A 19,939-nucleotide genomic window follows, 5' to 3' on the forward strand; every position below is an offset into this window, starting at 1 on the left:
TCAATCGTACTCTTCAATCTCGACCTCCACCTCCTTTTGCCCCTCCGCATCACTCGCCTCCTCGTCGTCATCCTCATCATCGCTGCCCTTCTTCCCCTTGGCAATCATCGCCTCGTACTCGGCATCGTACTCATAATCATCGTCCTGCAGTCGTCGCTTCGATACGGCCAGCTTCGCGGCAGGCGGCTTGGGCGCTCCGCGATGATTGAGCAGCGAAGGGATGTTCGTCTTGCGCGTGAGTCCTGGTCGGCGAACCGAGCCAGCGTTGAGTAGCGTCGTGAGCGGTTTGCCGAAGAACGAACGTACTGTAGCGGGGGAAGAGGGGGAGAGGGACGGAGAAGATGAGGAGCTCGTGGTGATGCGCTTGATTGCGACGGATGTGGGAGCGGGGCGCGCAGTCGAGATGCTGGCTGCAGCGGGAGACGCTAATGTGGCCGTGTTCGTTGGTTTGGAGGTCGAGGTAGATGCAACTGTGGAGGGGGTTGTCTTGTCGGAAGACTGCTTTGTTTCTTCATCTACCTCGTCCTCGTCTTCCTCCTCTGGCGGTGCGACTTCATCCGATTTCGAAGGTTTGCTAGAAGCCGCACCTTTACGACTCGACTTTCTCGGCGGCTGGTCATCGTCTTCCGCTCCGTTTGCCGCATCTCCCACAGCAACGACGCCCTTCTCTTCCTCATCTTGATCCTTCTCCCCATCGAGGTCAAATGTCTTTTGCTTGCTCTTGCCTTTGCCCTTCTTGGTAACTTTGCCCTCGACCGTCTCTTTCAATTGCTGCTTTTCAGGTGAAGGCACACTCTTGCGCGACGACCGGCGTGGCGAGGTCGGAGCGGGCGGTGTCAAGATGCCGTCATCGTGATCGGAATTGACGGCAGGTGCCTCCTCGTCATTCTCATGCGCCCTCTCCCTCTTACGACGAGGTGACCGATCCATTGGGACTTTCCTGCGCCTAGCCTGATTTTCTTCTTGCTCGTCATCATTGTCGCTGCGGGTCGGAACGGGCTTGCCGACCTTTCCCTTTTTGCGATCCCTCGCCTTGAAGCCGATATCTTCGTCGGTGTGGTCGGCAGCGCTCTCTGCGATTGGATCCGCGGCAGCGCCTTTCGACTTGTTAGATGAGCTGGGCCCAACTCCGTCGCCATCTTCATCGTCATCATCCGAGAAAACCCTCGACTTGCGCTTGCCTTTGACCCTCTTGATTGCAGAATTTTCTTTTGATGCAGCAGAATTCGGCTTGATTGCGGAAGATGATGCAATGGAGTTGTTAGCCTGGTCCCTCGGTTTCTTGGAAGCAAACGGGCGGCCATCTAGATCGCAGCTGGGGATGTAGCTCACTTCTTTGCGAGCACCTCGAGCAGGACGACGACGGGCGAGCGTCTCCTCTTGCGCCGCAAGCGCAGCAGCGTAGGCAGCATCGTCATCGACGGACACTTCACCAGCGTCATCATCGGTAGCGTCAGAGCCACGACGAGCCTGCTGCTTTCTTGGCTTTCTCTTGGAGCTTGCATCTTCTCGCGGCGGCCTGGATGATGGAGAGGACGCTGGGAGCTGGACGCAGACGGATGCTGCGTGTTCGACGCCGTCCAGAGTAGCAGGCACATCCTGATGGCTACTAGAGTGGGTGGGTGATGGAGACCGAAGATGCTGCGGGGTCTCGGCTCCGTCCGGCTCTCCGCCGTTCTCCCCATCCTCCGGGTCGCTGTTGGCTACGTAGGCTTCCGTCTGCGCCACTGAGAGTGCTCTCGTGGCCTTTCCAGCATCACAAGCGCCGGAATGACTCTGTATCACATTCGCTGCAAGAGAAGGCCCCAGAGGCGACGAACGTGTCCGCGAGGGAGAAGCGGCATGGCTGGTAGGCGGAGACGATACCACGTTTATTTCGGTGACGTTGGTGGGCTGGGCTGCAGAGCTGTCCACGTGGGATGCGACGGCAGAAGAGGCGGAAGAAGGTGACCAGGTAGCAGCGCCAGGTGTTGCACAAGCAGCGAGGTCAGATGCGGACGTGTTCGCTGCGAGATTTGTCCAAGTGGCAGGCATCCTCTGAAAGTTCTGGTGGCCCGCACCCGTAAATGGCATGTCGCTCGAATGTGCCGAATGTGGTGCCGCGACTGCCTAAATTCCTAGGATGTGCGGCCAGTGTTCGTCGCTGGAAGCCAGGTGCAATAACAAAAACGAAAAGCGACTGTTGGTGATGATGGTGACGATGATGGTGATGAGGCGAATGACAAGGTCGAATCTAGATGGCTGAGCTTCTCGGAAAGTGTTACTTTTCTCTGGAGACAACCGCGTTTCGCCACCTCGCCTGGGTTACTGCTGCGCGGCGCGTTGAACGCGTGTGGAGTCAAAAATTGTTAATCAAACAAAAAGCTGAGCTTTCTTCGTCCAAACGTGTAAAATCAAACTTAGCCCACTCAGCGTACTTTACGCCACACGCGACCGTGACCGAAGACCAAGACTTCGTTCTCAGAGCACCTTGTAGTGCTGCTGCCATAACTGCCATTTCCGAAGAGACATGCAGAAAGGTTCTTCCGAGATCAGACCAGATCTGTCGATCCATCCTTCATTCTGAATCTGGAGTATCGATTGTCTACTTGCAATGCTGGCTCTGAGTCTGAACTTCCACCCAGCCCTTGTCGCCGCGATCCAGCGAGTCCAGTACTGTGGAAAGGTAAGGTAAAGGAAAGCGAGAAGCAACAGCGAACGGTCAGTATTGCAACTTCTCCTGCTTCAGCGTCAGCTCAAGCTCTTTTCGACTTACCTTGCATCTGCTCGTCCGACAGCTCGAACGATAGACACTCTGCGTTTTCGGCCTGTCTCTTGGGGTTGCTGCTCTTGGGCAGGGCCACAATACCATGTTGCACCAACCAGCGCAACATCACCTGAGCTTCCGTCTTTCCTGCCTCTGCGGCCACCTTCTTCAGCGTTGCGTCTCCATAGTATCGTCCTCGTGCGAGTGGGCAGTAAGCCTGAACGATGATCGAGTGCTTCTCTGAAGCCGCCCTTACTTCATTCTGTGCGAAAAAGGGGTGACACTCGATCTGGTTGCATACCGGAAGCACTTTGGGCTTGCTGTTGATCAGCTCCTCGATGTGGTGGGGTCCAAAGTTGGACACGCCCAAGCTTCGAACTTTGCCTTCATGCACGAGCTCGCTCAAAGTGGCCCACGAGTCGAGTCGGAACTTTGTGCCTCCGTCAGGAGCATGCACAAGTACAAGATCGATATAGTCGAGCCCAGCTGTGGCAAGACTGTCCTCCACGGCTGATCGTGTTTTGGCTCCTCCTCCGAGTTCGTTGAGGTAGACTTTGGTGGTGTAGAACAGTTGCGAGCGAGGCACGCTGCATTCGCGCACCGCTTGGCCGCACCCGGCTTCGTTCCTGTAGTAGCGCGCTGTGTCGACGTGTCGATAGCCGACATTGTCAAAGGCGTGGAGCAGCGCCTGCTTGCACTCGGCACCTCGCATGTCCCACGCCCCGATGCCAAAGCGAGGCATGGTGTAGCCATCCACCATCTTTATCGAAGACGCAAGCGTGAGCGCTTCACTTCGCATAGGCGCGAATCGACCCGTCATCTTGCGTGCAAATATCGAGAGACAAACAATTGTGTGTGTTACGGTGGTGGTGTTGAGGCAGAAGGACGCAAATTGTCTCCCAAGAGGCAGCAGTAAAACCATCCGGAAGGTGGCGCGAGCTCCGTTATGTTGTCTCTCCTCCACTTGAATACGTTGGAAACCACCACAACAGTCATGCGCCGACTCGCTTGACAGGCCGGGCACATGGCAGCAACTCCGACACTGTCAATCGTGCGTGCTTGGCAAGAAGATTTACCGAAACTCTTCCGACTCTGATACTTCCCACCTAGCGCGCTTCTCTCATGTTCGGGTCATCTGAGAGATTGAAATGATTGCGATTTGAGCACGCGTGTGTCTGCCGATACAAATTGAACGTCATAAAGGCGGCGGAGGCGGCAATTCTCGAGGCGGAGGAGGCGGAGGAGGCGGAGGAGGGCTGTGAGGCGGCAGTGGCGGGGTAGATGGGTGAGGACGAACCAGTGACGTTGCTCCGTCCCGTGAAGTGCGTCGCTGCAATGTATACGGGTGAGGACAATCGAGGCGAACATGCGCGCGCCTGGCTGTGCTTTCCGATTCATTGTGGCGTGGCGAAGGTGAAGCAGACCTTTCCCTCAACAGTCGCTTCCACAGGGCTGCACGCTCACGCTCGTCTTCCTCGTATCTCTCCGACATGTATTCTCGCAGCCCATCGCTTGATCGCTCCCTAGAATCGTGCGACGGTCTCGACCGTCGCCTGTCGTCTGACCGATCCGAGTCATGAGAGTGGACATGAATCGCTTGTTCCTGCATTTGAGGAAGAGGTGCACGAAACACCGTGTCGAAGCTCTGCAGCCGATAGCTGTCAAAGAGATCTGTCTGGTAGTCAACCCACCTCTTCGCGTTCTCGTCGGTACTCAGATCTCGTTTCTCCTTAGCAGCGCTTGCTCGAGTATCTCCGGGGCGCGACTGTGGGTGATGAGCACTCTTGTCCAAGGCTGCAACATCAAATCCGGCTAGTACCTCTACATAGTCCCACTGTGAGTCGCTCTGGATGCCCCGTCTAATCTGCTCGACTGGATCCTTGGACGAGATCCAGCCGGGCGGGTAACCCCAGACGAGCATCCTCTGCAGATAAGGCAAGTCTCTTAAGGAGCCTTGATCGTCGGTCTCCGGCAAGAGTGCGTCGATGAGAGCTCGGCTTGGCTTGCCTGGCACGAATTCGTCGAGCCATCGGATTCGCTGCTCGGTAGAGGCAAACTGCTCGTGAAGCCTCGCATGCCCGTTGATCTCTCCAAAGCCTTCGTCGTCACCTTCGCCCCGTTGCAATTTTTCGCTTTCAAACTCGAGGCGACGCTGACGGATGCGTTCGCGGTCTCGGGGTTGAGAGCACTGCGCTACAGCGTGGCCAGTCTCGCCGCAGTTGAAGCAGCATCGCTCCAGTCGCTGCTGCCGGAAAGGTAGTGCTTGTTCTTCGTGCTTGACATTTGAGTGACTGCCGAGAGGTTCCAGCGAGGAAGATGTCCCAAGCTTCACGTCATCATTGAATTGTGGCTTCATGAAGAGATGCTGGTATCCCTCGAAGGACTGGTCTGGATCAAACGATTCGTACGGTGTTGGGTGGGTGTCAAAGTAGAATGATTGATCTTCATCATTCCATTGCCCACTCTCGAGGCTGCTCTCTGATGGTGCTGGCGAGGCCATCTTCGAACCGGTTGCCGCTTAGCTCCCCTCTCAGTCTAGCCTCAGAGAACGCTTGAGTGCAGAGATAAGTCCTGGATCGGACAGCTGAAGCCAAGCAGACAGCGACCGAGGCAGAGCTGTTCACGCGGACAGGTATCGACGGTATCAGTAACCTCGGTATAGTCGCGCTCGAGCTCCTTTCGCCTAAGTGAATGGATGGAGAGAAACCGTGGCGCTTTGGCGATGAAGGGCACGAGACGGTTATCGTGACGAACGAGTTCCTTGTGGTGCGTGATCCCAAAGCAGTCTAGATAGTGCTCTGCTACATACGCACTGATGCGTTCGAGGAAGTTGGGCTCTGGAGCGTTGCCAATGCCGGTTCCGAGGGCTGAGTCGAGTGGCAGCTGCCTGTCGTAGAGAAAGGTGTTGTCGCTCTGCAAGTCTGCTAGTTCAGTGTGCTCGTCTTCGTCGTCCGAATGTATTTTACTTTGTGCGGTGAGCGGAAAAGCGTGCAACTTTGATGTTGTAGCTGGTAGAGGCTGAGTCTGCAGTTGGGGGATGCTCTGATCGGACAATGCGGACTTGCCTTGCGGATCCGTGTTTCGAAGGCTTTGTTCAGCAGCGCCGACGCCTCCGTTCGAGAGCGGTACGGATGAACATCCAGCTTGCGAGTTGTTGGCGGAAGCGATGCTATTGGACAAGCTTTCTCGGCTGCGTCCCAATGAACGGCGCTTCAAAGGCGCAGCTGACGCGGGTCTCCGAGAAGCGGAAGACGAGCTGGTGAAGAGGCCCATTCGTTATTGCCACCGAAACCGCTCGACCAGTCTCCCACTCTGGGTAGGCATCGCCGCAGTTCAGAGTTGAAGAGACACAAACGAGACCTGAAAGGATCTCTGAGCGACGACGAGGTGGTGGGCTAGAGAAGATCAGGACAGCTTTGCCGTGGGCCGTGCGCTTCTGACGTCTTTCGCCTTTGCCGTCTGACAACCCACAATTTTGAGGCGCCTTTTTCGGTTGCCTTTTCTCGTGCATTTGTGGCCACAAAAGACAGAAAAAGGGGCTCGCGTCACTTCGCCTCGCGCCAAAAACGCGCAGCAAACCCTGCATGTGCTGCAGAGAACAACACAAACACAGAAAAGCCGCACCTTTCCTTTCTTGGATAGGGTCGGTCATCGGGCTGTCCGCAGTGAGCATGCTTCCAGCTTCGTCACCACCATCTCGTCGTTGTCGGAAGGAATCCGACACTGCGATCCTGTCTGCCTTTCCTTTCTTTTGGCTCCGCCACCGATCAAGATGACTGCCACTTTGCCCTAGAAGGATTGACATTGCAACATGCTGAGCACGCAGGACAACAAGCAGCACGGTGATCAGCCCTCCTCGTCGGGCGGCGGCGGCTCGTTGCTGCTCCCACCATCGCCTCGACCTATCAACCGCCGCATCGTCTCGGATCGTGACCACCCAAGCAGCACGCAGTCGCTTCCTTCCAATGGCACCATTCGGCCCAATCTCTGGAACGCTGTGCGCCAGCGTGTTCGTGTCAGTTCTGCCCTCAAAAAAGGAGGTGATGCAGCCAATCGTCGCTCCCGCGCATTCGAGGACGAGCGCAGATTCGATGACGAAGGCATCACCTCCGACACCCTTCGCACCGATATCGATCATCTGCTGGCACCCGGTCAATACGCAGAGCAATGGCAGTCGCTCGCTCACCTGTTCGAAGCGGCTGCAGAACAGGACGCGTCAGGTGGCCCTCGCTCCCGACTGCGGCAAAACAGGAAGAGCAAGCGTCTTTCGATCGCACCCACCGGCCGATCACGATCGACGTCACCAGCGGCATGCGTATCTGTCGGTCCATCTTCCGCCGACCGACCTGGCTTTTTGCAGCGAGCAGCGTCATTCATGCAGGGCGCCGAACAAGACCATCCCGACGACTCCCTCGCAAGTATTGCAGCGCCCTCGTCCTTCAAAGGTAGCTCGAGCTTCAAGCTTCGTTCTCGCCCGTCCAACTCGCAAAATGACGGAAAGAGCACGGCTTCTACTACCCCCCTTGCATCGACATCCAAGGTTCCTGCCCACAGCGATGTGGAAGATTTGTTTGCGCACCGTGATTCGCTGAGCGAAGAGCCGGCAAGCATGTTGGCCAACGATCCTGACCAAACTCCGCTAGGAGAGGATCCATTGCTCTATGCGACCCAAGACCAGCTCCTAGACGGCGAGACCGACTCGGATTCGGACACCGATACTGACGCCGACACCAACTCTGACAATGGTAGCAGAGCACAAACGGACCCAAGCTTAGCGTTCGGTGCCGAACCAACGCCGCCAAAGCAGAGCTCCAATTTCAACAGACCAGGCACTATGCATCAGAATAGAACAACGCGCTCGCCAACCGATCGAGCCCATCCGTCCAGCTCAAGTGGCCCGAGTGGATCACTCCGAGCACTTTGGAGCACGATAGCCTTCTACTTGAGCGGTGCCAATCTCACTCAGCTCCAACGAAGCATCATCAAGTGCGCTCTTGCCTATCTGCTCGCATCGCTCTTCACTTATTCCGCCACCCTGAGCCGCTGGTTAGCAAGCTTCCTGCCCAACAACGATCCTGACGACGACGTGCCCTTCTCCAACTTGCACATGATCGCCACCGTCGCCGTTTACTTCCATCCTGCCAAGACACTGGGTGCCATGATCGAGGCTGACATTTTCGCGCTCGGAGCCTTCGTTTATGCTATCGCACTGGGCTTCTTCTCCATGGCAGTCGCCGTCTTCCTCCACGAGACCGACCGCATCATCATCTCGGACATCGTCAGCGTCCTCTTCTTCCTCGGCATTGGCATGGCGCTTGTCGGCTACGCCAAAATTAAGGTCGCCAAGCCCCAATTCAACACGGCCTGTTCGCTTATCTCTATCATTGTGTTCACCGTCGTTGTCAAAGAGGGCTCGCTCCATCTCGGTCACTTCTCTACCGAGAAGACGTTCCAGGTAACGCTGGTCGTGTTGGCCGGCTCCTTCATCAGCAACTTGGTCTGCTTCTCCGTGTGGCCGCAGAGCGCCACTTCCAACCTGCAAGGCGACATTGTACGAAACCTGCGTGGATTCTCGACGCTTCTGCGTGTCCTCACGAAGACCTTCTTGCTCGAAGACCCGTCCAACTTCCACTTCAAGAGCGATCGCATCAAGCGCGCTATCGATGACCACCACGATAGCTTCACCTCGCTCAAAAAGAACTTGGAAGAGGCCAAGCTCGAATCGCTCTTCGACTTGAGGATGCGAGGCATGAACGCCAAATACGTTGAAGCCACCGACTCGCTCAACCGGCTAGCGCAGCATCTGACAGGTCTCCGTAGCAGCTGCGGTCTCCAGCATCAGATCATGGCAGCACGCAGAGAGGCGCAACAAGCAGCTGGAGAAGAGGTGCAGGCCAAGACCCAAGCGCAGCCGCGTCCAGCTTCGACGAGATTGGCCGGCATGTTCGAGTCGGAGTCGGAGTTCGGTAGTCACACTGGAGACTCCGTACCGCAAGCCAAGCTGTCCGCGAACGCCGACGATACCACCGCCTTCGAAGAGTTCATTGCCAGCGTCGGCCCGCACATGCGCAGTCTCGTCTTCTCCTGTTGCCGTACGCTCCGAGGGTTGCGGTCCACCTTCGTCGCGAGCGAACCTGTCAGTGCCGAGCACAAGGTCTCGTTGCCAGACTCGTCCATCCCAACAGTCAACAACAATGCCGGCGGCAACACATACACAGACACTTGGCCCGATTATGGCGGCGCGTCAGCCGGCGCCTACCTCCCAGGCTCGAGCTTCGATGGCCTTCAAAATGACATTTCCAATGCGTTGCGCAGATTCCAGCATGAGCAGACTGTTGCCATCAAGCGGATCTACACCATGGAGCCCAAGAAGCTCGCACAGCAGCTCGACAGTGCCAGTCACGATATGCCAGCAGATCAGAGCGGAAACGACGAATACTTTGGCAGCAACGCGGCCAAGAGCCTGCTGCAAGACAGCAACGGAGACGAAGACGTCTTTCTCATCTTTTTCTTTGTCTTTAATCTGGAAGAGTTCGCCAAAGAGTTGGAGGTACTAGTCGAAACGCTCGAAGAGATCCGACGAGCGGAAGAGCACATTGCCTTGGCGAGGCAAACGTCGCGGTGGATGCGGTTGCGTCTCTTTGTCGGCACTTTCGGCGCCATGCTGTCCGAGTACGCTTCGATGTTTGGCTGGAGATGGGGCCAGCAAGGCAACAGGCGCAAGGGCAGATACAGCAAAACGGCCAGGGGTACGACAGCAGCAGCAAAGAAGATGACGACACCGCTCGACTTTCCCTCGAACCGTCGGCATGCTGTCGACACGCATCAGACACCTAAGGCCATGACGTGGCAAGAGAAGCTGCAGCGACTGGTATGGCAGATTGGAGAGTTCTTCCGTCAGCCTGATACCAAGTTTTCGATCAAGGCAGGTCTTGGAAGTGCTTTGCTAGCAAGCCCTGCTTTCTTTCCTTCGACACGGCCGATCTTCACCAAGTTTCAGGGACAGTGGGCGCTGGTGAGTTTCATGGTGGTGCTGTCGCCGACGGTGGGCCAGTCGAACCACATGAGCCTCCACCGCATTGTTGGAACGGTGATGGGTGCCTGCGCTGCGGTCGGCGTCTACAAGCTTTTTCCGGACAACAACATCGTGCTGCCAGCGTTTGGCCTGCTCTTCTCGATTCCTTGCTTCCGCTACATCGTGGGCAAGCCTCAGCTGGCATCGAGTGGGCGCTTTGTGCTGCTCACGTACAATCTCACCGCGTTGTACAGCTACAATCTGCGCAAGACCAACGTCGAGGTGGAGCAGATCGCGTACCAGCGCACGGTCTCGGTGCTTGTGGGCGTGCTGTGGGCGACGGTACTCAACCAGCTGGTGTGGCCGTTTGAAGCGCGACGTCAGCTGGCTCTGGGCGTGTCGGACGTACTTTTCAAACTGGCATGGCTCTATCAGCGCTTGGTACTGTCGTACTCCCGAGACCCCTCGCAAGTGGGTCAAGGAGGCGACGACTTGGACGGTGACGGGCAAGACAGCGACAATCGGGACGACGACGATGAGGAAGCGGCTCTGCTGGGCACATTTGCATCGCGACACGGCGACGAGTTCCAAGCGATCGAGCTGCACCTGCAAGTGTCGCTGATCAAGTTGGAAGGGCTGCTAGCGCAGACGAAGAACGAGCCTCGACTGAAAGGACCTTTCCCCGTCGCCACGTACCGTTCGATGCTGTCGTGCTGCCAAAACATCCTGGACAAGCTGCATAGCATGCGATGCGTGACCACGCGCCAGGATTGGTACCGGCATGTGCGGCGCGACTTTGTGATCCCGGTCAACGCCGAACGTCGCGAGATGGTGGGCAATGTGCTGCTCTACTTTTACACGCTCGGGTCTGCATTCCATCTCAAGAGCCCTGTGCCGCCGTACTTCCCACCGGCTGGACAGTGCCGAGTGCGACTACTGGATCGAATCAGAGAGTTGCCGGTGGTGAAGCGAAGGGCGGTGCGTGGGTCGAGCGCCTACCTTCTGTTTTACTCGTACGCACTGGCGATGAAGGATGTGATCGATCAGCTGGACTCGTTGGGCAGGTTGACGCAGCAGAACTTTGGAGTTTGGGGTGGCAGTGTGGATGACTTCGAACGACACTTCGTGGTGAGTGCTGCGTCGGGGATGCCGAGCCCGTCTACGAGCAAGAAGCCGTCGCGGAGCCAACTCGGTGCGAGTGGCTGATGTGCGCAATGAAGGCGCCACACTCTGTTTAGTGCTAGGACTAGCTCAATGTGGCTGTAAGTTCAAGGCGAAGTAAGAGCTTAATCTAAAACTGATACTGTACATCGAGCGTCGAATGCAGCTCATCTGGTTGAGTCAGATGAAGCCGGGTTGATGGAGCTTGATTCAGGGTCTCTGAGCTTCGTTGGAGACACGGGTGGGAATGAGATACATGCTTTTTGCTGCTCGGCCGGCTATCCAAGTTGCTCTTACCGGCGAGCACGCGTTTCACCAAGCAGACAGACCGACGAGAGTATCAGCATATGGTTGCAGTTACCCACTTACTGTATGGCGCCGGTTAGTACCATTGAGGAAAACGCTTGGCGCTCCGAGCTGCGGCCGAGATGAACCGGTCGAATCGTAGCATCGTCCCTCGCGGTCCCACCTGATGATGACAAGTCGAAGTGAGAAGTGGCTTGAGCAGCAAGCAGCAGCAGCAACGACGGACTAGAGAAGGCGGATCTACCATGCAGAAGGTTCGCGCCATGTGTTTCCACGGTCGAATTCGACGTGCAGATTTGCGCGCTAGTTGGCTTGATGCTCGACGAACTCCGCCATTTCCACGCGAGATGTTCGGCTGCAACGGTGTACAGCTGGAAACTTAGCTAAAGCACGCACGCACGGGCGCCCACAAGCACGAGTGTCCACCTCGGAAGCAAAGCGAGTTCCCACGCCAGTCCACGCTTGGGTAATTGTCGACAAGCAGACAAGCAGCGGCAGGACAGAAAAAAACGTGGTATAGACGAGCAGTCGGAGATACAGTAGCCGAACGAGAGTCGTTTGCGTGATTTTTGTATTGTCTGTTTGCACCTTCGTTCAGTTCGGATGGTGTTCCCGCTGCAGACCTCGCTGGCTGCAAAGGTCTCGCCAGCATTCGCAACACCTTCTCGCTTGGGTAGCTTGGCGAGGGACGAAGGGACGAAAGTCGGCTCTGGTCGAAGGGGGTTCGTCGGATCGGGTCTGAATTGTCTCTCCCGTCTCGACTGGACTCTCTGTCGCAGTGTCGGGGCCGTCTCGTTGTCACACGAGAAGCTGACGACAACGCTTTGAATTTGTGATTGCTGCTGCGGTGTGTGTGAGTGATTCTCAGACACCCGTTTGTACTTGCTTCGCTGATTGTGCCGGGAATTATTGTCAGAGAACAGCTGATCTCGAATATATCGCGTGGCTATTTGGCGAGGAAAGGGCTGCTGACGCCGTGTAGTCCGAAGGCGGCGAGCGGTGTGACACGAGCTGTCTGTCACTCCTCTCGCCCGTTCTTCTAGATCAGATTAGTCTCCAGAGGAGACACCACTAATCAATCTCGCATCAAAATATTTAGAAAAAAAGGAAACAAGGAGAAGAAGAACCAAAGTGTCTTCTGACCGATGCTGCGATGTGCTAACGCTACTGCTGCTGCTGCTGCCGCCTCCATCCTTGGAAAAGCAGTTCATTTCAGCGCTTTGATTATGCTATGCTTCTGTATATCCGTGCGTGCTCCATGAGGCGGGGCAAGCCGAAGAAAGTAAATAAAAAACAAGTAAATAAAAAAGTCAATGAAGTCAGACTCGGCGCGCTCTGCTGATGCTGCTGCACATAGGCAGTGATTTTCTCATTGTGCCTCTCTTTTTTGGCAGCTGTTCGGTCCCCGTGACCGACTAGCTGACGGGCTGCGAGCATCTCGTTCTCTTGCCTGCCGAACCCTGAATGGAACTGGAAAGCGGCGGCTCAGTCTCGTCGACGCTGTTGCTTCTCTCTCTCTCTCTCTCTCTCTCTCTCTCTCTCTCTCTTTCTCATATGCTCCCGCTCCCTCTCCGTCTGTGTCTCTCTCTTCCTCTACGTGTCTCTCCTGCTTGCCCTGCTTAGTCCGGCCTTGTCAGCCCCTCTGTCACAGCACAGCGCTCGCCACTACCTGCAACGTCGGCTATTGCCTGCATGCTTCGAACAGCTGCCTCTCTCGCTCCTTATACCTCGCTAGCGCCTCGTCCCATCGAGTCTTCTCTCCAGGCCTCGGGTCTCGAACACCAACTGACACGCATTGCACGATAGGTTGCCGGGCGCTAAACGTGGTTGCCGTTTTCCGCGGTACCTGCCATATTTTGGGGTTCTCTTTGCCATCGACGTCGCCTTCACTTTCATCATCCAGCAGGGCACGCTCTACAGTCTATCCCCGCCGTTACATTCGCAACTGGACGCCTCTCTTGCCAGAGTTGTTCCGGACTGTTTGCTTCTGTCGCTCTGGTAGGGCTTCCACGCAATCGAGTTGGCGCTCTCGAGTCGTCTTGCTCGAACCTCTTTGCCACTCGTGCCCACGGCAAGCTTGGTCGCAGCGTCTGGTCGCTTTCTACAAGTCGAGCTCAGCATCGACCGAGACGACCGCCGACGACAAATTGTCAAAAGCTTCAATAGCGCCGCAGCAAACACCTGCAGTCACCACCTCGATCCATTCCCTTGGGTCGTGGTCAAACCTTGTCTTTGCGTAATAATATCCCAACGTCCTCGCGATCGACCCCTTTGCTCCTTGCTTCCGTCCCATCAACACTCGCCGCCATCTATCACCGGCAACCTTTTCTCTTGCTAGTTTCTTTCTCCTCCTGCTATCCCCTCTTTCCTCTTCAAGTTCTCGCCGAACATCCAGTCTATGTTCTCGCCCGCTGTTTGACTCGGACCGCTGAGCTCACAAGTCCACACACAAGTCAAACAACCCCGGTGGCAAGAATCTCTTTTCGCGCACAACTTTTGCGAAGCAGCATCACAATGCCCCCTGCAAAGTGCGACGTCATCCCCAAGGAGCAATTCACGCCTTTTGCAGAAAGGCGGGCCTGCTCCGGCTGTCGCAAGATTAAGGTAAGTTGCTGTCCATCAGCTCTGCTGGCTTTGGAAGGCTGAACCTTATTCTGACGTGCTCTCGCCTGCTCTACTTCAAATTACTCTACCTACACAGTCCCGATGCATCTTTCCTGATGACTCGAATAGCTGCACGCGGTGCCTACGCCTAATCATCGATTGCACTGTTCCATCCCATCATCGGGGTGTCAAGCTCGAGGGCCAACGCCCCAAACCTTCCTCTTCGACAGCTCTCAAACAGCATTCAAAGAGCGCATCGCGCGATTCGGCAAGCCCAAGTCCCAATGAAGAGACCGATGGATCCGCTTCGGCCTCTGTCAACCCATTCTCGGTGCAAAATCTCCTTGACACCACCTCGTCCGAACACACCGCCTCCAAGGCGCTCCTCTCGTCCACTTTCCACTCGCATCTCCAAGAAGAACCGGCAGTCAAGGTGTCCACTTCAGCTGTAAGACGCCCGCTCATCGAGTCGGTCATCACCGCCGGCCTCTTTGATGAGGACGAGGTGGCGGAGCTCGTCCACTTCTACTATGAACGTCTCAACCCTGTCATTGCGCTGCTCGACTCCCAGATTTACACGCTCAAGGCGCTCAAGACCAACCACGACTACCGCATTCTCCTCGCCGCCATCTGCACTGTCTCGTCCAAATTTATCAAGGTCGACCGCTACCTCGACTCGCTCGAATTCCTCAAGCCGGCCTTGTCACGCATCGGTGCAGATGATCTGCCACCGCAACTCGAGATCATCCAATCGCTTTCCATCCTCGCAATGTGGAAACATCCCAAGGATGGCAGCAGTTGGCGCAAAGTGAGGCTTGCCATCACACAGGCCTTTGAGCTGGGTTTGCACGAGCTCTTTGGTCCGCAGAAGCGATCCAAGGGTGGACCCTCAAGAGCTTTCATCCAGTCGCAACGCACCATCATGCAACTCTCGTGCTTCGAAGACGGCTATCGCGACCAACGCCATCTGCCTCCTGCCATCGATCCCAGCCTACTACCTGATCCACGCGAGTGGATCGACTCGCTCGGTGACATGGTGCAGGACATCGACGTGCGTCTCGCCGCCTCGCGCGAGAATGCCAACATCAAGCGCGACCTCATCACCTCGCTCAAGCAGTCCAACGCCCGAAGTCCCAACCCTTCGCAGATTAGTCGCGCCACATGTCTACGCAACGCGCGGCTCATCAAGATGGGCATAACGGCGCAGACATGCTCCAGCTCCGTGTGGATGAATCCGCCTGCCAGCGAGATCCCCTGTCAGCACTCTGGACGGCCCTGCTTGCTGTTCCACGACACCAACACGCTGTTCAATTACCACCGTGCGCTTTACTCGATCTACAGCTCGCCGCTGCTGTCGGGACCTGCGTTTGCCCACGACAGGCAGAAGGCTTTCCAGAAATGCTCCGAGCTCTCGGTGCAGCTCTTCGAGCTTCTCAACGGGCCATACGGCCAGGCAGGCTATTATCGATACGTACATGACATTGTCATTCTCAATCTAGCAGTAGCAGCTGTGTGGATCTGCGACAACTGGCGCGCCATGCCGCACGAGCTCGCTATCCAGGCGTGCTTGGCGATCCGTCAGGCCGCCGATGCCACCTCGCCGACCTTGGAAAATCACCTCGAGCAGGGTTCGTATTTGGCGCGCTTCTTGCGCTTTTGCTGCAAGAAGTTGCCGTCGACCATCTCGATCAACGAGAATTCGCCCGTCAACGCCGAGGATCTCGTCATCTCTGAGGATGCAAAGTGGGCGATGGGTCTCAATCCGTTTTCCGGGCTGCCCAACGCCTTTGGTCATACACCTTCCCTCATGGGACCCTCATTCCGCTCGCCGTACGTGCCAGGAGCATCTCCGAGCAATGCGAATGGTGGTGGCATGCATGCACCCAAGTACGCTGGTCTGTACAGCAATGGCAACGGCAACGGAGCACCGCATGCTTTGTATCATAGTCGTCCTAGCACGGGCAGTCAAGCATCCGGCTCTCCTTCGCTCATGTCTACCTCGTCACCGCAGGGCGGTGGCGCGCCAGGCCATTACGGCAACAGTGGTGGCGATGCTTCACTCGTGTTTAGCAGCGGTCAAGGTCATGCACCCGACCCTAGCGTTAATGGCCACGGCGGACGTCCCTTGCACCATCAACATCATCAGTCGGCGATGGTGAACACATCGACGATCCAGCACCTTTCGGAAAGCTTGGTCCCGCCTGCATACCCGATGAACTGGGACACCTACGACGACAACTCGATCATCACGTTCCTTCAATCCATCTCGAGCGCTTCCGGGTGAAGTGAGCGATCGTCATTGCCTTTCCACACTTGTACTTCTACCTGTATTTTTCCGACTGCGAATCGACAGCTGTCTTTGTCATCATCATCCGTGCTTCTCTGTGTGCCCCTCTCTCTCTCTCTCGTGTCTACAAGTTAACCAGCTGCCAGCCGCCAGTGCTGGCTCTGTGGGTGTTGTAGCTTGCGTCTCTTTGCTCCGTTGGGTGGTGGCGAAATGGGTGAGAAGATGTGTCTGTGCGTCTGCAAGGCTAAAATAAAACCGGAATTCGGAATAGTGAGGGACAAAGCACGAACCAGCAGCGAAAGCGTATTGTGTCAAAAGGAGGTACTGGTTCGTCCTTTACCTCACACTCTTCCTACTCGACATTGCAACCCTCGCCCTCGCACCCCTCCAAGTCGTCTCTTTTCATATATTTCTCCAGGTTGTGACGTATTTCACATCAGCGTCCGACGCTGCCGTTACTGTGGACTCATTGGCACTCCACGAGACTACTTCGATCGTAGAGAGCGATAGCTCTCCGGGTCCACCGAACTATAGCCGCGGTGATGTCCGGCTCCAGCTCGGGCGCCAGCATGGCCTCTCCACCTCGCAAAGCCAAACCAGCTTCAGACGTGCGACAGACGCAACGGCGCTGGGTGCAGCTGATCGACGAATGGCACTCGCGCACCGAAGCCACACCGTCATCGCGTGATGAATTGGTCGAACAGATCACGCACCACGCCGAACTCCTCTGTCGCACCGTCAAAGACCGAGTCTGGCTACTGGATGCCTTCCATCTCGCGATCGATGCCGTCCTTTTTCCTTCTCGCCTGCCCGAAGTGGACGACGAGAGCGCAGAGCTGTCGCGAATCGAAACGCTCGGTCAGTGGCTGCTGCAGCAGGCGAATCGAGAGGTTGCCCTTCCACGCCTGCGCGAGTTACAGGAGACACACGCAGAGCCTGCACAGGTCGAAGCGGCAAAAGCGCAGCTGGAAGAGTGGGTGCAGCTGTCGAGGCGCCTAGCGACGTACGAGCGGCTGCGGGGAATGCAGTCGATGCTCGGCCTCCCCCCCTTGCCGATGCCGCTGGTATTGCAGCAGTCGACACCAACGCTGCTGCTGTGTTTGGCATCCCTCCCGCACGCCGCGACCATTCTAGGCCAGCTGTTGAGGGGTAATCCCTCGTTGGAGGATGATTCGGCTCCGGCGAGATTAGCCATCCTCAAACAGCTGCTAGTAGGCGCAGGGAGCAGAGAGCACTATGCACAGCTTGCGGAGTACGGGCTGCTCATCGGCTGGAAGAATGGTCACGAATTCTGCGTCTGGGCTAATCCAGCACGCGGAAACGAGGTGCAGTTGGACGAGCTGATCACGTTTTACAGTGATATTTTGGAACAATTGCGGGAGACGGGAGGCGTTGAGCAGGCGGAGGCGCTGCAAGGTGTGTTGGCTACAGTCTGGCATGGCGAGGATGCAAAACAGGCTCTGGAGCGGCTGCGGACCTCCGCCGCGACGCCACTCACTTCTGCACCCACCTTTACGGCTCCAAAGGCTACCGTACAACGCTTCGACCTCGCCACCGTCCAGTCGATCGCCACTCAGCTCTCGCCCACCAGCAACGACAACAATGCTCGCCAACAACTTGCCCAACAGCTGCTGGCGTCTCGAGGCGCAGACGAGACCGTGCAGCGTGTGATCCAGCTCGTCGACACACACGACAGTCTGGCAGTGCGCAGGTTTGCGTTGGACGTCGCTTCTCACGCCCACTCGGTCCCGCTCATCGCGGCTCTGCTCTACGCCAGACCAGCAGTCGGACACTTCCGGTTGGATCTCAGTGCTCCGGCTACGCTCTTGGACCACGCTGAGACAGTTCTGGCTCAACTTGACAAGACTGAGCGCAAGAGCGGACAGGGTGAAGGGGCAGGACTGTCCGATGCGTTGCGCTCAGCACTCGATCTCGACCCGCACAGCATCGTGCCTGCTTGCCAGGTACAGCTTATCACAGGCGCAGGGGACGGGGATGTGTTGATGCAGGCTCGATTGCATGTCAGCTGGCTACGCGCGGTGAAGGCGCTGGTAGAGGCGCAAACCGAAAAGCCCGTTCTGGATCTGTGCTGGCTGGCAGCATATGCTGGGAACGGATCTAGTGGGCAGGATAAGCAGATGTCGGCGTTCGACGAGCTGCTCGCGTCGTTCGACTCTGCTCATCCGCCGCCGGGGTCGATTGGCGGTCGACCGGATCGCGCGCAGGATCCGGCACTGCTCAAGTTCCGCGCGACGTGGGTTGCATTCTTCCACTCGTGTCTCGAGCTCACTGGCGGCGAAACGGTTCCATTTGCACACGTTGGAAAAGCGTTGGCGGTGGAGAAGCTGCTCTCGCAAGTGCTGCGTACGGGAGATGTAGAGCTGTTCCGCTCGCTCTCTTACTCCTCCTCTGCCACGGGCGCGCTCTCGCCGTCGAAACTGGAACAGCTCGTGCTGGACGTGTCCACTTTACTGTTCGACCAAGCCACGGTCGCATCGACGCGCAGCAAAGACATCCGGCTGTCGCTCGAGGTGCTTTCCGCTCTCCCTGGCGATTCAGCGCGGGCAAGGAGTCAGCGCGATTTCATCGAGGCAGCTTGCAGGTTGTCGTCGTTCAAGATCAAATCAATCGTCCATCCAGGTCAGCCGATGGAGCCCAAGGAGATCCGCGCGACCACGGACAAGATGGATCTCGTGGCGAGGTTGTTGGCCACGCAGGGGGATGCGCATCGCTCGCCCGAGCTCGTGTTGGATGTGGCGAATCGGTTGTGTGGCATCCATCTTCCCGCCACCGCCGCCGCCTCCGCAAGTGCGGATAGGGTGTCAGACAAGACGCTTGTGGAAGCACGAACACTCGCGATGCTTGCAGACGCAAGCACCGCCGCCGAAGACTTTGAAGACGCCGCCTCGTTCTGCCAGCGTCTCGTCGACCGCGTAGCCGCCGTTCGAAGCCGCGTCGCCACCTCGCCATCCGCTGCCGAGATCGTCGAGATCGCGTGGAAAACGTGCTTCCAGCTCTCGAAGCATCCGTTGTGGGAAGACACGCCGTCGCGCATCTCCATGTTGGCACATGCAATGACGCTGTGCCCGCCCACGCAGCTAAACGGGATGCTGCGACAGTGGCAGACGCTCGACCAGCAGTTGTTGGCTGAGATCGAGGCGGGTAAGGAGTTTGCGTCCACCAAAACGGCGGCCGCGGGAGGGATGGGCTGGTTGGGTTCCGGGCCCGGTGGAAGAGGAGGTGTTGGGGACTACATTAGCGCTCAGACGGCAGCGAGTGTGGGTGCAGGGCTGGTGGGTACGGCTGCGAATCTGTTGCCACTTTCGTTCAGCCCGCTGTCGTACTTCGGAAATTCTGCTACCGGCACTGGCACCGGTATTGGCAATCCTGGCGCTCCAAGAGCAACAGCCGCAGGAGGAGCAGGAACGACGACGGAAACGCAAGAACCCAACGTGGACGCGAGGACAGCAAGGCTGTTCGACTTTGACAATGTTTCCGGTGCCTCCTCTGGCGGAAGCGGCTTCGTGGATCCGACGGAAAGAGCGGTGAGGGCAGCACGAGCAGCGAGGGATTTCCTGGGCTGGAAGAGCGATCAGCGCCAACTGAACGCTGAGGGAGGTGATAACGCCCAGCAGCAATTGCAGCCATCCGCGGGTGGTGCAATGGGCGGCGGGTTTTCGTTCAGCCGTGGTGTTGGCTGGTTGATTGGCGATGGGGAGAGTCGATAGTAGAAAGCTCTGTGGCCTTTGGCAGAACGTGTAGCGCTGCAGTGTACGTTGCCAAGACGATTTGAAACGCTTTTCTGCCGTTGGATGTGTGG

General features: G+C 57.0%; 7 protein-coding genes across 7 annotated transcripts; 3 read left to right on the forward strand and 4 right to left on the reverse strand.

Annotated features, from left to right (window-relative positions):
- On the reverse strand, positions 1 to 2,073 carry EX895_004363 (uncharacterized protein; the record flags this gene model as incomplete). Its single annotated transcript, XM_029884958.1, has 1 exon — positions 1 to 2,073. One exon carries the CDS (start codon positions 2,071 to 2,073, stop codon positions 1 to 3), a length of 2,073 nt encoding a protein of 690 aa, XP_029738708.1.
- A 511-nt stretch (positions 2,074 to 2,584) lies between these two features.
- EX895_004364 (uncharacterized protein) lies at positions 2,585 to 3,566 on the reverse strand (the record flags this gene model as incomplete). The annotated part of the gene is made up of 2 exons (XM_029884959.1): positions 2,585 to 2,655; positions 2,756 to 3,566. 2 exons carry the CDS (start codon positions 3,564 to 3,566, stop codon positions 2,585 to 2,587), a joined length of 882 nt encoding a protein of 293 aa, XP_029738709.1.
- A 703-nt stretch (positions 3,567 to 4,269) lies between these two features.
- On the reverse strand, positions 4,270 to 5,246 carry EX895_004365 (uncharacterized protein; the record flags this gene model as incomplete). Its single annotated transcript, XM_029884960.1, has 2 exons — positions 4,270 to 4,306; positions 4,438 to 5,246. 2 exons carry the CDS (start codon positions 5,244 to 5,246, stop codon positions 4,270 to 4,272), a joined length of 846 nt encoding a protein of 281 aa, XP_029738710.1.
- Positions 5,247 to 5,287: 41 nt separating this feature from the next.
- EX895_004366 (uncharacterized protein) lies at positions 5,288 to 6,019 on the reverse strand (the record flags this gene model as incomplete). The annotated part of the gene is made up of 1 exon (XM_029884961.1): positions 5,288 to 6,019. The coding sequence occupies one exon, from the start codon at positions 6,017 to 6,019 to the stop codon at positions 5,288 to 5,290; it is 732 nt and encodes a 243-aa protein (XP_029738711.1).
- Positions 6,020 to 6,557: 538 nt separating this feature from the next.
- On the forward strand, positions 6,558 to 10,967 carry EX895_004367 (uncharacterized protein; the record flags this gene model as incomplete). The annotated part of the gene is made up of 1 exon (XM_029884962.1): positions 6,558 to 10,967. The coding sequence occupies one exon, from the start codon at positions 6,558 to 6,560 to the stop codon at positions 10,965 to 10,967; it is 4,410 nt and encodes a 1,469-aa protein (XP_029738712.1).
- Positions 10,968 to 13,742: 2,775 nt separating this feature from the next.
- EX895_004368 (uncharacterized protein) lies at positions 13,743 to 16,116 on the forward strand (the record flags this gene model as incomplete). Its single annotated transcript, XM_029884963.1, has 2 exons — positions 13,743 to 13,832; positions 13,930 to 16,116. The coding sequence occupies 2 exons, from the start codon at positions 13,743 to 13,745 to the stop codon at positions 16,114 to 16,116; spliced, it is 2,277 nt and encodes a 758-aa protein (XP_029738713.1).
- A 545-nt stretch (positions 16,117 to 16,661) lies between these two features.
- On the forward strand, positions 16,662 to 19,847 carry EX895_004369 (uncharacterized protein; the record flags this gene model as incomplete). The annotated part of the gene is made up of 1 exon (XM_029884964.1): positions 16,662 to 19,847. One exon carries the CDS (start codon positions 16,662 to 16,664, stop codon positions 19,845 to 19,847), a length of 3,186 nt encoding a protein of 1,061 aa, XP_029738714.1.
- Positions 19,848 to 19,939: the final 92 nt, after the last annotated feature.

The sequence above is a fragment of the Sporisorium graminicola genome, chromosome SGRAM_3, assembly GCF_005498985.1.
Source record: "Sporisorium graminicola strain CBS 10092 chromosome SGRAM_3, whole genome shotgun sequence".
NCBI classification, from domain to species: Eukaryota; Fungi; Basidiomycota; class Ustilaginomycetes; order Ustilaginales; family Ustilaginaceae; genus Sporisorium; species Sporisorium graminicola.